This window comes from Perca flavescens, chromosome 7, assembly GCF_004354835.1.
Source record: "Perca flavescens isolate YP-PL-M2 chromosome 7, PFLA_1.0, whole genome shotgun sequence".
Lineage (NCBI taxonomy): Eukaryota > Metazoa > Chordata > Actinopteri > Perciformes > Percidae > Perca > Perca flavescens.
Genome location: NC_041337.1, coordinates 835,066 through 852,278, shown reverse-complemented (window position 1 = coordinate 852,278; position 17,213 = coordinate 835,066). Strand labels below are relative to the sequence as shown.

Below are 17,213 nucleotides of genomic sequence, written 5' to 3'. Positions count from 1 at the left end.
TATATATATATATATATATATATATATATATATATATATATATATATATATATATATATATATATATATATATATATATATATATATATATATATATATATATATATATATATATATATATATATATATATATATATATATATATATATATATATATATATATATATATATATATATATACACACACAGTACAGTACAGTATACCCACCACAATACACTGGCTACAGCAGACATACCACAGGCTAAGCAACTGCCTGTTCCAAATAAATAATAAAGCAGGCACATTTTGATCATTTTTGAGGACTGTTGGTAACAAACAGTAGAGGGCAGCACTACGCCAATGCAGCGTCTAGTCTGCCTAATGACAGAAGAAGAAGAAGAAGAAAGAAAAGGGGAAAAAAAGAAAAAGGTTGTGGGTTGTTGGGGCTGTCTTCTTGAGTTCCTGACGACTTTCTCTGAGTGGGAGCAGTCGCTGAAACCAGGAAGATTAATACACGCCGAGTGGAAAGCAACCGAGCCAGTCTGCTGTCCACATTTCACACCAGTCGAGCTTATCTTTGAACCAAAAAAAACAGTCCCAGCTGTGTCAAGTCGACGCTGAAATGGACCCAGCCAGTCAAGGTAACGTTAATTGTTAGCTCGGCGAGTTAGCCAGCGTAACGTTATATAGCTTAGCTTCAGAAATGCGTGAGCTGTTTGCTAAACGGACAGCGAACGGTTGTCAAGAAGTGAGCCGCTGCCACGTAGCTACTAACTTTATGTTTGCGATGCTATGTTTAGTTGACAGTTTTGAATAGTTTCGAGTTATTAAATCCTGTCAGTGGTGCAGCTGTGAGGACAGGACGGGCCCGCTGCTGACGTTATAAATAACAGGGACTGGAGAGGAAGGAGTGTTTCTACTGGCACCAAAATCCCAACACTATTTCATCTGATATGACTGACATTAACTCCGATAACAAGTGAACAGCGTCAGCTTTTCTGCGGGACTTGACAGGCGTTTAAATTCCGACGAGCGAGAGTTTAAATCTTGTAAACAAAAGGACCTATGTGGCCATTTTTGTTTTGATTGCTTCCTCTACTAACCCTGTAATGTTACTTTATACTTCTACTCCATTACACTTATTTGATACCTTTTTAACGTTAGTTACTTCGCAAATTCAAATTAATAATACAAAATATAATTAGCATTTCAATAATGATGATATGGATTAAGATATTTATTCATTGCCTCTTGATGAAATTCACGAACTTGCATTAGATTAGATTCAACTTTATTGTCATTGTGCATAGTACAAAGACAACGAAATTCAGTGCAAAAAAGCAGAAAAGTGCAATGTGATATACAAGTATAGACAGGTGGTGCATAGGCAGGACCAGACATAAACTGAGAGCAGAATCAATATGGCTATGTAATATGAACAATGTATGAACAACATGTACAGATATGTGCAATGTAGTAGCAGTGACATTATACTAGTAGTAAGAATAATATAGATGTATGCAGTGTATTAGCAGAATATATAATAAGAAAAACAGAATAAATATGGATATACTGAATGAACCATATAGACAGATATGTGCGGTATGTACAGCTATGTGCAGTGTGGTAGCATTATAAGAGTAGTAAGATTAAGTTTATGTGCAGGATGAATAGTATGACGAGCAGTAGAATATGGCTATGTATAGGTATGGATTTACCCTGCAGAGATCGGAGGAGCAGTTAACCATAGTCCTCACAAATCCACCGGAGGTTAGAACACCAACACAAAGGAAGCCCAAGGCAACGGATATCCGGCCTACGTGATCTGGCGGGACGGAGCAATCCAGGAAGTGGAACGTCGTGGATATAGACTAGACTATGGTTAACTGCTCCTCAGATCTCTGCAGGGTAAATCCAGACTCATGAGTTTTCTGCTGCACAACTAAAACTACTTTTGAACGTACACAAGTTCCACCAAAACAAGTTCCTTCCTGAGACTATTTAGCAGAGGCACCGTGGCTCCATCTGGAGCTTAGCCCCGCCCACGATGACTGTTATTGGTTTAAAAAAATGCCAATAAACCAGAGCACGTTTTACTCCCATTCAGGGATGCTGTGTGGATTAGCCAGACCCTCCTCCACAGCGCTGTGGTGGAAGGTCTGGCAAAGCGAGGCTATATAAGAGGCAATGCAGTAGCTGGTTGGCAGGCTCACCATGCCAAATGTGTTAGTCTGTCAGCGTCCATAGCCACATTGTTAGAAAGGACACATGTCTTTTCTGTTTCTCTGTCTTTCTGTCCCTTTTGTCTTCCCCTCTTTCTTTCGCTGTGGCTGCCTGTCAATTTGGTGAAATTCAAAGGGGCTTAAATTATAAATACATAAACTGAGGAAATATTTAGTCCAATATCACAATTTTCTTTTTACATTCTTTATCTCCAGGTCATTATGGCTGCAGTATCCGCTTGGGGATGTCCTAATGAGACATCCTAGATCCTGTAGTAATAGTGAATGGCCAAGATTGACATGTCATGCTGAATCAGGCTTCCTGTGCTTCAGGATGAGCATGTAGAAAGTGATTAAAGATGCCTTCATGTGTCTATCTTGAGCTGTAGCAACCTGGGGGGGGTTAGTCTATGTTTTTCCAAATAAAATCCTGCTACTATTGTTTCCTAAATGATACTGTGAAACCTGAGCTTAGGATTTTTCGGCAGAGCCTGGGACGTTTCCCGACTGCTGCATTCTCACGTGACACTGCTGTCAGTAAAATAAAAAAGTGGGCAAATTATGAACCATTTAAACCAGCCATGTATGTACATGCTTGACTCTGGGTGTTGTCAGAAGGCATTGTGGGGAAAAACAATATCTGAGATTTAACTCTAAATAATTTTTGTAGTTTATCCCCTTTTTTTGTCCTCATATGGGCCTCGTTGTTGTCGTCCCTCTTTCACCTGGCTGCTGTTTCTGTGGGTCGGGCTGAGTCCTTCTCGGCTGAATCAATATATACCTTGAGGGTGGAGCAGTCCTATCTCTCAGCAGCGTGTATGCGGATGTAACATTGTAGAGACTCTGGATCCCACCGCGTCACCACAGTACCTGTAGTCTTGGTGTTTTGCAACACTACTCTGTCATATCAGCTGTGTTGTGCAATCACTCGTGTCAACGTGGATACTGCATACTGAGTATCGGGGAATAATAATAGTTGCATTCCAGGATTCAACGCTAAGGTTTTTTTTATTTTTTTTAACTTGTCCAGTTGGGCAAGTAAAACAAAATTCTTCTTGCCCTAAGTCCATTTTTTACTGGCCCCTATACAATTTCAAGGAAAAAAGTCCCAAAAAAGTTGGAGATAACGTGTGTTAGTGAGTTAAAGCGTAAAACTTCGGGGGAAAAAACTGCACAATGTCAAAAAAAATTCAAAAGTGAAACATTGAAAGCATCAAAAGTGTAAAACAAAAAATATCAAGTCACCAACAAGCCTTCTCCGACAGGGCAAGAGAACAATATGATACGATGATGCCAAACGGGGCAAGTAGGTTGTAGATATACTTGCCCGACTTGGCATTTTTACTTGCCCTGGGTCATCGGGCAACCCTTATTGTTGAACCCAGCATTAAAAAAAAAAAAAAAGGTTCATGCTTAAAAAAGTTAAGATTTCAGTATAAAATGCTAAAATAAGTCTGTTCTTTTAAAGGTCCCATATTATTCACATTTTCAGGTTCATACTTTTATATGGGTATTTCAGGTTTCTACTGGAACATGTTGTTGAACATTTAGGGTTGGGTACCAAAACCTGGTTCCACTATGGCACCGGTAGGAATCGGACCGGATTAGAACGCAAATTTTGGTTCCTCATGTGTCGACTGAAATATTTTCCCTCTGTCGCTCCGAAACGGACGTAGAACTATCCCCCTCTCTCTGTAGTCTACCGTTAGCTAGATACCGTAAATGTAGGCTACTTTTAAAATGCCATATTTTCCCCAAAACAGATGTAAAATACTATACTTGTTAGATATTTAAGTACTTTAAAATGTTAATATTTATTGTTAAATTGAAATAATTTTCAGTTTAACAAAAACTCTACAACAGAGCCTTTTTTTTGATGTCATTTTTCAGTTTTTCAAGAATTGGTTTATAAATGGGAATCGTTTTAAAAGTACCGGTTCGGAATCGTAAAAATCCAAACGATACCCAACCCTACGGACATCTCACTTTTTAAAATATTGGACCTTTTTAAATCAGTGAACAGAGGTTGGCTGCCCTACACTCCCAAACTGAAGCCTGTTTACCTGAATGAATAAATGCTGTCTGCAATGTTGGACTGAACTGCATAAAGTCTATTTTTACGTAGTGTTTCAGACAGGGACTCTTTTGGGAAGGACTTTTTTTCTCCGTGTTCCTCTTTGTTGTGTTCTCCTTGCCAGCTCTGACGGTGCCAAGCTCTTGTAGTTGCCAAAATTATGTGTCCCCAGGTGAATGACAAAGATGCACACTGGGGCAGATTAAAGTGTTCAAATGTTTGTGCTATTTTAACCCTCATGTTGTCCTTGGGTCACAGTTGACCCGTTTTTAAAAGTTTTTTTTTTTATATCTGAAATATGGTACGTTAAAATATACGCCAAAGATGTCGAAAAAACTGACAAAAGCGTAATTTTAATTTTAGCTTAATTTTTTTTTTTGGTTCAATTTTATTTATAGTGTCAATTCATAACAAGAGTTATCTCAAGACACTCTACAGATAGAGTAGGTCTAGACCACACTCTATAATTTACAAAGACCCAACAATTCCAGTAATTCCCCCAAGAGCAAGTATTTAGTGTGACCGTTGTGAGGAAAAACTCCTTTTAGGAAGAAACCTGGGACAGACCCAGGCTCTTGGTAGGGGGTGTCTGACGGGGCCGGTTGGGGGTGTGATGAACAGTGTCAATAATAGTCACAATAAAGCTAATGGATCAGTGACTAGAAATAGTAGTTGTAGTAGTTCATGTCATAGCGGGGCACTGTAGGGTGTCCCATGATGTAGCAGAGCACTGCAGGGCGTAGCAGGGCGCGCAGCAGGACCACGGCTTTCTTAAACTGACCAAAACGTTGAAAATAAATTTGATAAGGCAACCAAAATTTTTTTTCATGGTGCGTGCGTGCGTGCCTCCGTCCGTCCGTCCGTCCCTCCGTCCGTCTCTTAGTAAACCATTTTAGGCTTTTAACCCCTCCACTGATCTAACTAAGTGTGTATTTGTTGACCCTTCTGCTGCCTCTCCATTTCACTCCGTGCGTTAACATGCACAGCAGTAACTGGAGTATGGTCTTACCCCGGTTGGTGAATAACCGGATTCTGCCAGTTCTCCCCGTATACATGAGCGGGGGAGAATGACTGGAGTAGCTGTACCTCCGGTACAGTAGGTGGTGCACCACTGTCTTTTTCTTCCTGTTGACCTATGTCAACATCACGCCGATCGGCCTTTCAGTTAGTAACATTTAACAGCCTCATGTTTCAGTTACACATTATTGTCACAACGTAGGAACGCACAGTGTTCACGCCAGATGACTGACAACTTGTTCAGCTGATTAGAACGTTATCTGTAACCAGTGTCGAGTGGAATTGGCAAGCTAACTTTGTAAGCTGTCTATCTTAACTAACATTAATGTTAGCCAGCGGCCGCTGCTTGGGCTGCTCCGCCGAGACACAGCAAAGACGGACGTCTGGACAATCGGTTTAGCCATCTACCGGAGTTCATTGCTGCCTCGGTATGGCGTTCATATATGTGCCTCATTCCTGAGTGAGTAGTTGTATGTTTTGAGCGCAGAGGGCTCCTCCTACAGCTCCACTGTAGTCAGTATATGCTGTACCAGTATGCTGACGTTGACTGAAAAAGATAGATTTGTGTTTCCTGCTGCTTGCGATCTAATTGGAGACTAACAGCCAATCAGAATTGACCTTTTAATTCTCTGATTGGTTGCCGCAGGATGTTTCTGCCGATGGCCCGCCAAATTCGGGCATGGCCGTTTTGTAGTTTGGTGTCACATCAACGACAACTACTCTCAGCGCTTAATGATTTATTTCCTGACTCTCTTTAACTTCTTCTATTCTTCACCCTTTGTCTTCTTCCCCTCCCTTACCTTTATCCCATCACCTCCCTCTCTCTCTTGCTCCAGATATAAACCTGAACTCTCCTAACAAGGGCCTCGTCGTGGATCATTCAGACAGCTTGTCCGACGTGCCGGTTGAGGGGGCTGTGGAGGGGGCGGTGGGTAACGCAGCCAACCCTCTCCCACCGGGCCTGACCGAGGAAGAGGCTGAGGAGCTCCGCACAGAGCTCACCAAGGTATGGCCCAGCTGTTCCCAAAATCACCAGCTGTTCACGTGTAACTGTAGGCTCGTCAAGTTGTGCATTTTGGGGACGCTCTAGAAAAATACCCACACACTGGAGCCAGAGCCCCCAAGCTTTTATTAGCAACATTTTGGTATATTTGTACTTTATGTCTCTGTAAAGCACTTTGGATAACACCTGTTGATTTTTAAATGCACAGTATAAAAACTTAAGAGAAAAGAGAAGAGCTGCAGCCAGAGACTGAGTTCGTCATGAGTAATGGCCTGGGGCCAGTAGAACAGTATGTTGGCCCAGTGACATTGTCACAGTCACGAGTCAGTTCCTTGTGATCGAGTGCTATAGGTGCAACACTAGTCCTACCACAAAGAGTCCACACGTGCTGGACCTTTTAAGCAGGGGCTGAACAGCAGCTTGAACCCAGCCAGAGCAAAGACCGGAGCTGCGGTCTGCTCTCCTCCTGGCAAAGAAATGTCCTAGCGGCGGGGAGGGAGGCGGAGAGAGACCGCAGTACGCTGATATTGATTGAGCTTACCACAAATCCAGCTGAACGGACAGAACTCATATTTGTAAATGCAGAATATGCTTTTGGGAAAATGTTATGTTGAAGACTGCATAGAGCACCATGAATGAAGAAGAAAGCCCCACTCTTAACTCTGTCTGATGGCTCCGTTGCGTTGTTAGGTGGAGGAGGAGATCAACACCCTGCGTCAGGTTTTGTCAGCCAAAGAGAGACACGCCACAGAGCTGAAGAGGAAACTTGGCCTCAGCCCGCTCACCGAACTCAAGCAGAACCTCACCAAGAGCTGGCAAGACGTACAGACCTCCAACGCGTATGTATTAATCAACATTTTAAAATGCACACCACCAACGTATGCTAAATGACAGCTCCTCAAGATTGTTTTTAAATGTGCAATCCCATAGAGAGGGTTAGCTTCTGTTTCCCAAGCTTTCTTAGTGGATTTTCTCTCTCTAAAAATCTAAACTTAAGCAATTTACATATGGGCCCTTTTGTAACTTGAGCAGCCAGTTGGCAGAGGAAGGAGCCGCAGCACACTCTTCCTCAAACAGTAAGAATAAGATAATGATTTAGTTAGCAACACTACAGCTCCTGTAAGTCCTATCCAGCATTAGTGTGGACATTTAGCCTCCGGTACCAGAAGATGATAATGTAATAGATTCATTTATGTTGAGTTTGAAAGCTTATCAGACGCCGAAGACATTGCACTACAATTTTTAATGGTCTGGAATTGTACCAAGGCGACGGTCATTTTATTCTTCATTTTGATGCAATAAACAGTAGAATCAACCCGTTGATGTTTCAAATGAATAATCATGGATGTGCCCTTGCACAGTGTGTTACCAGATGACGTAGCATTAACCCTCCTTTTTTTTTATGCCTCTGCATAGGCTACATCCGTGGCCGGCATTATGCTTTTTGGATTGTCCATTCCATTCTCTTGAATGCGATGAATCAGGAATGCCGTGAGGGAATTTCTTTAAATTTGGACTTAAGGATTAGAATTGGGTGGTCAAAGGTCACTGTCACCTCACATAACCGGTTTTTGGCCACAACTCAAGAATGGATACGCCAACTATGACCAACTATTTACATGACGTGATGGATGTAAACTGTAGCTTTGTAACTGTGACTGGTTGGGGGAGGCATACAGTCGTGAGGAGGTCATTCAACATTCTTGATGGATCCCTCTGTGGCCTTGTAGTTTTTGGTCTGAACACAGCCTTAGTGACTGCAGTGCGATTTTAAAAAACCTTACCAGAGCTATAGTTGTTAAATGTTAAAATGTACTTTATGTTTTGTCTTGGTAAAAAGATGAGGTGATCTAATTGTACTGTCCAATACAGTAGTAGATGCTCCTTTTTAGTTTGGGAACAGAAAACCCCAGTATCATGATTTGGATTTTTAGAAAGACAAAAGAATAAAAAACGTCCATTGAACAGAGGCTACCTTTTTAAAAAAAGAGGCACATTTAAAGATAACCACCCCTTTTTAAAAAAAAAAAAAAAAAAAAAAAAAAAAAAAAGCAAGATGGAAGAATAAGCAAGGATGATAGTTTTTTTTACTAGTGCAGTTTGGTTTGAAGATTGGCTTTAAAGTGAACCTATTATATAGCATTTTTAGGTTGATACTAGTATTTTGTGTTTTGTACTAGAACATGTTTACATGCTTTAATGTTCAAAAACCACTTTGTTTCTCACACTGCCCATGGCTGCTACACCTGTATTCACCCTCTGTCTGAGACGCTCTGTAGGGGCGCCTGTCTCTTTAAGCCTCCCTCCCGAAAAAGCTCTGATTGGTCAGGGCATAGCGTTGAGTGAGGCTCTAGTTCTCCGCTGTGTTGTTTCACTCTGCAGCCCGACACTGACTGCAACAAATATATAGCAAGACTTTGTACCGTGAAAAATCACCAATAAAGGCTTCTAAGTCAAATACTACACAATGTGATCCGAAATTGGGGAGAAATTAACAACATTGGCCGCCAAGATAGATTACAGCTATCTGGCGTTAGCATGCAGCTACTGTAGTTAGCAGTGGACACTAATACAATATAGCAGCACTTTCTACCGTTAAAAGGCTTTTTAACCCAAATACCACCTAGCTGGACATGTTTCAGCAGTAATGTGACCTGGAATTGGGGGAGAATTTAACAACATATGCAGCCCAGATGACCTCTTTTACTGCCGTTGGCATGCAGCTACATGGACCATGTTAACACCGCAGTGGCTTAAAAAAACAATCAAGTAGTTCCTGCCTGGAGCAGATGACCAATCAGAGAAGCCCGGCTCGGTGTTACGTGATACCGAGCCACGTTTAACATGAAAATCCGACATTATAGATATGACAGAAAATACGGAAAAGCATAATAGATCCACTTCCACATTTTTAGAACCAAATTTTCGCCCAAATGACTTTGAAAACCTTCCATTGAGATAATCGAGCACTCCCTGCAGACTTTGCTCTGATCGGAACAGCTTCATCAGGAAGAGCCAGTCACACAATGACTCACCTGGTGGTGACTCATCCAGGCTACTCGAGTCTTTAGATCATTGTCTGCAGAGCTTTACGTCACACAGGATGACAGGTGACTAGAGCAGAGACAAAGGTGCTGCATTATCAGATATAATCATTTTTAAAGATGTCATGATTGTTAATCAAGCGAGTCGCAGAAGGGGAACAAATATTTATCTGCAGTTTTTCATTTTATGGTAATGTTTTTTTTTTTTTTTTTTCTTCTCAACACAGCAGCTGCTCAGTTTAAAATTTAAATGTAATGATTTAACATCATCAGACGGGTTTGTTTTAGTCACTGTGTGCCGTGGTTACTAATCTCAGTGAGGGTTGGGTACCGAGACCCGGTGCTAACAACCGCTATCTACAGGACCGAATAGCAACGTGGATTTCGGTGCCTCATTTTGGTGCCACTGATATGCCTGCGGTTCTCTCTGATGCTCCGAAATGGACGTTGGAGGCAACAGAAACATCGCTGCACGTCACGCTAGTTAACGCTACACTCGGCAGCAGGTAACGTTAGCCTACCGTTAGCTAGCAGCTGGAGTAAACGCAGTTAAAATACTGACCGCTAAACGGTGTAAAAGTGTGACTGTATTTCTCTGGAGAGGATTCCAACCACGGGGCATTGAGCAGTCTGCCGCTGCCGTTGTTGGAAAAACACAGATGGTGCGTTCACTTGAAACTCGGCAGCCTCGTGGTGCATTCAAAGTTATTGTAAACAGACATTAAGTTTTACATTTTCTTTTGGTGCTTATGCAGACGATTAGGTGGGCATTTAGGTGAGTTTTTAATGTATTGAATATAAGTCTAACCTCTCTTAATAATAATTTGTCAGGATCAACCAGCTTTGTCTGACTCATGAATAATGATTTTCTCTGGCTTTTTTATATATATATATATATATATATTTTTATATATATATATATATATATATATATATATATATATATATATATATATATATATATTTGGGTGGGATTAGTATACTACAACCTTGGTTTATGATGCTAAACCCTTTCTCTGCACAAACTCCTCGACTGTGGCTTTTTCTTTTTGTTTAGCAAACTCAAATGCCGAATCAGAACACAGTGTCAGCTTTCAGCCTGGACATTGGTAATACAAGCAGAGAGGAAGCATCTGAGAAAGCTTTATGTATTTTAGAATGTTGAATTTGAGAGGAAGTAGGAGGACATGTGTCATCACTTCTGGACGGAGGAAGAGAGGACACCAGACCTCTGCAAGATGAAAAAACAATGAATGATACCGATAGGACAGAGGGAGAGACAGAAAACTGAAGAGAAAGAAAACAGAGAATGATACGTATGTATATGATAACAGAAAAGTTAAGTGTCAGAAATTAGTCCTGTGGCTCTAACTTCACATCGATACTGACTTCCATTAAAGAAATCCTGCCACGTCTCAGACTACAGCAGCACCTAAAAAAAAATTCTGATTATTAAACACTAAAGGCGTACAACTAGCAGTGGGTAAGGGCCATAAAGGTGAGTCACAGTGGACAAACTGATTCAGGTGCATATTAACTCGACACACACACACACACACACACACACACACACACACACACACACACCAAATTATCAGCCAGGAAAGCTCCTAAACAACCTCAAAGACACTTGCTAACCAACTACCAAATCCATCATCTATGAAAATGTACCTAAGACCGTGTCAGTTACAGGAAATACTGCTTTTTGACAAAATCATTTAGAAGCATTCCTTTAGAGCATCCCAGACTACAGACAAATGTTAGCCCCTCTAACAGACATGAAGTTAAACACCAGCGGTTGCAATGTAAGTGTTATCAAACATGGCTGGAAGGTGAGAACGGAGAAGGAGAGAGAGTGAGTAGCAGTGGGAGCGTGAGAGAGCAAACACCGCAGCAGAAGCCCAGAACATCACCGGTGAGTGAGCAGCAAACAGTGCACAGACTCATAGATCCAAGCTGGTAACTCTCTCATTCCACTCGCCCAGTTTCTCAGTGGTTCTCAAATAGCTAGAAACCGAGACATGGGGGTGTTACACTGTGGAGCTTCAGGAAGGACTAGAGGCCCTGACACACCAACCCGATAATCGGCCGTCTGACAGTCTGGCGAGGTCGGTGACTCGGGTGTGTTCCATGCAGTCGTCAGTCGGAGGAGCCGTCGGCATCCATTTTGGCCGAACTGACTTGCTGGGTCGGAGGGCGGGCAGTCGGACTCAATGACCAATCTGATTGGTGGAGTGCTAACCTGGGAAATGGCGAGCGGAATGAGTGACGAACGCCTCTCAAAATCTGACGAAAGTCTTTCAAACTGACTTTTGTTGATCTGAAATGAAGACAGATTCAGCAAGTGCACGGCCTATTTCTCGCTTAACATGTTTTTATAAACACGTTTCGGTGAACTATTTTCGTAAAATACGAGATCGTATTCCGAACAAGTCGCCATTATCGGTCGGCTAGAGAAGAAAGACCCATGTGACATGTTCGACATTTCCGGTTTTAATTTTTTTGTATGACATCTCACGCATGCACAGAACGTACGCTCCAGGCGGCTTCACTTCGGTGTGTTCTGAGGAACTTTTTGGACCTCGGGAGCCGACTGATCAGTCCGACTGCCTATTCTGCCAACGGGTTGGTGGGTCAGGGCCTTAAAGGGAGCTGGCTCAAAGAGGAAGCCAGGGTAAGAAAATCCAAAAAAACTCTCAAAGCACTGTGGTTGTTTTACATTGTTACAACTGGCCAAACATTGTCTTCATAATGTGATTATTTTTTAAAGGGATAGTTCAGACGTTTTGAAGTGTGGTTGTATGAGCTGCTTCTCCATAGTCCGTGTGTTAGCTCCAGTAGATGGGGGGTCAGCACTCCCCCAGTTTGAAGAAGCAGGCAGGAGTACCAACTAGGGATGCACCGAACCCAGATTTTTGGGGTTCTGCCGAATACCGAACCCACTGGTTAAGATTCTGCCAAACCGAACCCTACTCCCATTCTTAACACAATAAACACATTAATGAAGTAAACAACGTCCACGGCAGTGCATTTTTCATTGTATTTTAACTGTAAAAAATAAAAAAGAATAGGCAACATTATGCCTGGCACACAAGTGGGAAAAACTATTTTGACAAGGCCTATGTTTACCCTATCTCAAGATCCAACCAATATCCAAAATATTAGCCTTTTAGATTTATAATCCCATAAAAGTAGGCTACCCCCACGCTCTATTCACATCGTAGGAAAGTACATCGCTATCGCCAGATGAGTGACAATTTTGTTTTGCAAACTTTCGCTAACCAGTGTATGATGAAGACATGTTGGCTGGGTGGACTTAGAAAGCTACCGTTAGCTAACGAGCAGAAGCCGGCCGTTCGATCCAGAGAGAACAGCTGACAGCTTGGGAGAGGCTCGGTCTGGTTAACACCAGTTTTTAGCTGGGACTGTCCTTCCTTTGCTGTACCTGAAGTTGCTGCATTTTGGCTGCTGTTGGGAGATTCCTTCATGCACAACTCGTATTCTTTCAGATGTTTCATACGCAAATGTCTTAACGCCTTAATGTCTTAGCGGCGATGTTGTGTATTGTTTAGGGTCCTCGTCACCACGAGACCAATCGGCATTGCAAATTGAACATGTAGCTCGACTTGAATCGCCTTCTTTTGACTGAAAGTACTGCCAAACAACACTTTTTCTGCTCACAAGTTCCATTTTCACTTTCTCACAGCTTACTGCCATTGCTAGGTTGCTACTGCATTCCGTCTAACTCCAACTACGTCATTACGTCGATCACGTAACTCTACAAAGAGTAGTGAAGTAACAAGATAGTTCAGTCCAAGACGGCGGAGTGGTGGAGCTGCAGCTCTGTCATGGGTGCGTTTGTTTGCAATGGAACGTTCTATTGAGTTTCACCTCTAGTTACTTGGATACTCTTTGGCAAGAGCAGAAACTCAACACAACGTTTTGCCCCTTTTTTTTCGAGTTTCGCCTCTCGTTACTTCTTTGGTACTGTTCGGTTGAAAAAAATTCTAACGTTCGGCAGTACCTGAACTCCGTCAAAAAGCCCAAAGTTCGGCCGAATTCCGAACTGAACTCTAGGTTCGGTGCATCCCTAGTACCGACACAGAAGCTAAGCAATGTCCTGCGGTGGACGGGGACAGCAGCTAAACACATTTTAGACACCTAAAAACAGACAACATTAAAGATAGGGCTGCACAATATATCTTTTTTTTTTTTTTATTGTCATGACTGGACTACCCTGGACTGGACTGATTGGCACTGTTTGACTCCCTTACTGGCTATATTAGCCACCTGCCCATTTCACTAGCTTGCCTGTATGGTCAATACACCACGCTGTCTTTTTGTCTGTACGGACAGTTTTCAACTCTATCTATGCAACAAGCGATTTTGTTCTATTGTAGAACAATACTTCAAGCAGAAGAAATGCAGAACTGAGTACATTTTAATATCTGTGTTTATTTATATGTATGTATGTATGTATGTGTGTGTATATATATATATATATATATATATATATATATATATATATATATATATATATATATATATATATATATATATATATATATATATATATATACATACATACATACATACATACATACATACATACACGTGTGTATATATATACACGTGTGTATATATATATATATATATATTGTCTGGCAGGACAACAAGGCAAAAAAGGATACTTTTTAGTCTGTTTGTTTACATAGGCGGCACAAATTGACTATTTATGTATCAAAAAATAATGCTCCAGTAATGGTTGACCCTTTATGTAATGACTTCAGCCTGAGAGCTGATTGGCACACAATAGAAAAACAGCAACACTGTAATATAATTTAATTGTAACCAGTGTTCAGCTGATGGCTGTAAGTAATTAGCCATGTTGATGGACGGATTATGAGACAATGGGGTCCCTGGGCATGGAGATGTAAAGTAGGATTTCATATTTTTTTTTATTTTCTTTCCCATGGAGCGGAAGCACACTATCCTGGGAAATCCCAGGATATTGACTTGTTTTTAAGGTATAACTTCAGCTACTGCATTGTACATTATTCAAACAACACTAAATGCAACAAGGAGAAATGTGCATAAACCTATGGGTTCCCAACCTGACTGCTTTAGTGTATTAATAATTATTAAAGGTGCAGTAGGTAAGACTAATAAAACTACCTTTCTGTCGTATTAGCTGAAACTGAGCCTATGTTCCAGTAGAACTATATGAAGCAGGTCATTTAAAATAAATAAACCCAGCTCCTCTGGCTCCACCTACAGCCTGGAGTGGGATTTGTAAAAATCCACAGCTCCCTGTTCAGATGCACCAATCAGGGCCAGGGGGGGTGTCTAACTGCATGCCAATCACTGCTCATGCACACACATTCATTCTCCCTTCTGGGGGGAGGGGCTTAGAGACCGATTTGGGCATTAGCGGAAAGGCGGGAGGGACTGAGAAGTTGTCGATGTTAAACATTTTTGGCTAAGTCCTGGATCTTCCCAATATAACGGATTGCACCGTTGCTGCATCCGGGGTTTAGTGCCGCCCAAAATCCACCTATCCCAAAATAGATTAGCGTTGTAGCCAGACCATTATCGAGCGCTGACGATGCGCAGTGGAGATAAATCTGGCAATGCAAGGTTTCTTTCTGTGATCGGTCTGTCTAATCCGTTTCCCTGGATTAAAGCCTAATGTAAAATGCTGTGATGTTGGTTGAAAATCTAAACTTCAGTATTTAGCTCATGTTGGAGAGAAAGAGTCCAACTCCTTTTTTCAGATTCTCCTGCCACTGCAGAGCCAAGCTGCCACTCCTCTCCATGAATGTTTTACAAAATACTGTCAGACAATATATGAACTATTGTAGAATACCTGAAGTGGAGCTATTCAGCTATCAAATGTATCTAAATGTGTTTACAACTTTGAACAAAGACTCATTGCAGTGTAGGTGTACCCTGCAGCTGTGTTTTGTAGGATGAAAAATAAAAAAATGAATATTAAAGGATCTGGAGCAGAAAACGTGCGCTTGACATCTGTGTCTGCTGACTGAGCTTTTTGATATACAAGATGATAACGCAGTTTACAATAGACCCAGCTGGCACCAAGTAAACAAAGAACATTAGCTCCATAACCAGAGACAGCCTCAAGACTGGACTTAACAGAAGGTGAGAGAGGGTGGTCGGGGTTATCCACGCTAGATAGCGGTGTGTTCAATGACCTCCTCTCCACTACAGCTTCAAATGTGTCCGATTTGCAGCCAGTACCGGTTTGCCAGCCTTCCTGATCAGTTACGATGTTACCATACTGCTGCTGAAAGTATCCAGCGAGAACAAAAGTGAGTTTTCTTTTGCTGCTGTTAGTTCTGATGCTAATGGAATTTTCCATGTGGTTGCTGTCCGATAGGAACTGGATTGGCTAGCTCGCTCAGCTAGTTGTTCTTGACTTTTACACATGCATTTGCAAACAGCACACTGGTCCTGGTTTGTGGCATTTGTTGTACTTTTGCACATGGGAATAGACTTACTTGCCTGTTCTCCCACTCTTGGTCTTTCAGTTATGTGTTCGCTCACACAGCCAGGATGGATGTGGATTATTACACTTTTGCAAAGAATAGCTGAAACACAAGCAGGCAGGCGCATTAGTCTTGGTGTAGGCCAATTCATAATTCCAAGCGGAGTACAGGAAATGTACGCGTTTGTGTGTCTTACCCACACGCACACACGCGCGTGTGCCCTGGTGGTGCCTGGCGACCAGACGGGTTGCTGCACGAACGAGTGGGAGTAGAGGAAAGGAATGTGTGCGAGAGGGCCGGAGGGGAAGAGAAAGAGATGGTGTTTGAGAGAGAGAGAGAGAGAGAGAGGTTATGAATAAGTTGGATGCACAAAGACTCAGAGTGGGTTGCCATGAAAACAAGTGGGTGGAGAGAGTCATTCGTCAGTGGTGCTCAATTTTCAACTCTAAGTGTGATGACAGTACAAATCAGAGAGTGGTAAGAGAAAGTAAATCTCAACACCATCACTTTAGGCATGTATGTATTTCACTGAGCAACGCCATTACCTCCAGTATGTGACGACAGCAAACCTTCGTTAGTCTTGCGCTCATATCTTTCTACATTGTTTATACAATTAATTTCAACTGTTTTTCTGTTTCTCCAAATGAATCCTTGACAAAGAATCATCCGGACGTAAAGGAGACAAAACCCCTTATTCTATTGAAACAAATGCAGCAGTTAACCAGTGAAGTGGTGTATGGACGGATGGTGTGTATGAAGTCATTGTGAGGTACAGTAAGCAGCATTGTGCTGATGTAAGTCAGAACATAGAGACTGGCCTTGTTTGGAGCACTGTCGTCTATAAGAAGAGAGCCGTCTCCACTAAATGTAATAGTGTTATAGTGTCTTTCATCATTTGACATGTTGAATTAGGGCTGGGCCATATGCAGGAAATCGGATATCACAATATTTTTGACCAAATACCTCAATGTCAATGTTGTGACGATATTGTAGGGTTGACAATTGGTGCTTTAACAAAATATCTTCACACTTAGATTTTAGATCAATAATCATCAATAATGTGGATATAATGTCTAAGTGGGGAAAAGGTAAATAATAGAACAGCTACAACAGTCTGCATCTCCTCTACTGTGTGCATGAAGGTGTAGTCACACTTGCACCAGTCCGCAAGTGTTTGCTCCATCTCTTACTTATGACATCAGCTGTTTTTGGTGGGCTCCACTCCCTGAGTCGGCTGGAGTAAACACTAAGGTGCCGTCCTGTTGTTGCTTGCTGGGTTTGAGTTTGCCATATTATACTTTCAGCATATCTTTTTTCTTTTTTAGCATGCAGTACCTGTGAGGTTATTCTGGACAGCTGAATTATTA

General features: G+C 41.7%; 1 protein-coding gene across 8 annotated transcripts in view; it reads left to right on the top strand.

Moving 5' to 3' along the window:
* Positions 1-367: 367 nt before the first annotated feature.
* The window catches only part of tpd52l2b (tpd52 like 2b), a 32,683-nt gene continuing 15,837 nt past the window's right edge, over positions 368-17,213 (top strand). For 4 of the 8 annotated variants that reach the window (XM_028582930.1, XM_028582929.1, XM_028582927.1 and 1 more), the window contains exons 1-3: positions 368-621; positions 6,130-6,299; positions 6,987-7,135. In XM_028582930.1, the coding sequence (XP_028438731.1) occupies positions 603-621; positions 6,130-6,299; positions 6,987-7,135 (338 nt within the window). In that variant the 5' untranslated portion in view covers positions 368-602. The remainder of the gene's footprint in view (positions 622-6,129; positions 6,300-6,986; positions 7,136-17,213) is intronic. The other 4 variants (XM_028582933.1, XM_028582931.1, XM_028582934.1 and 1 more) reach the window with 2 other exon arrangements.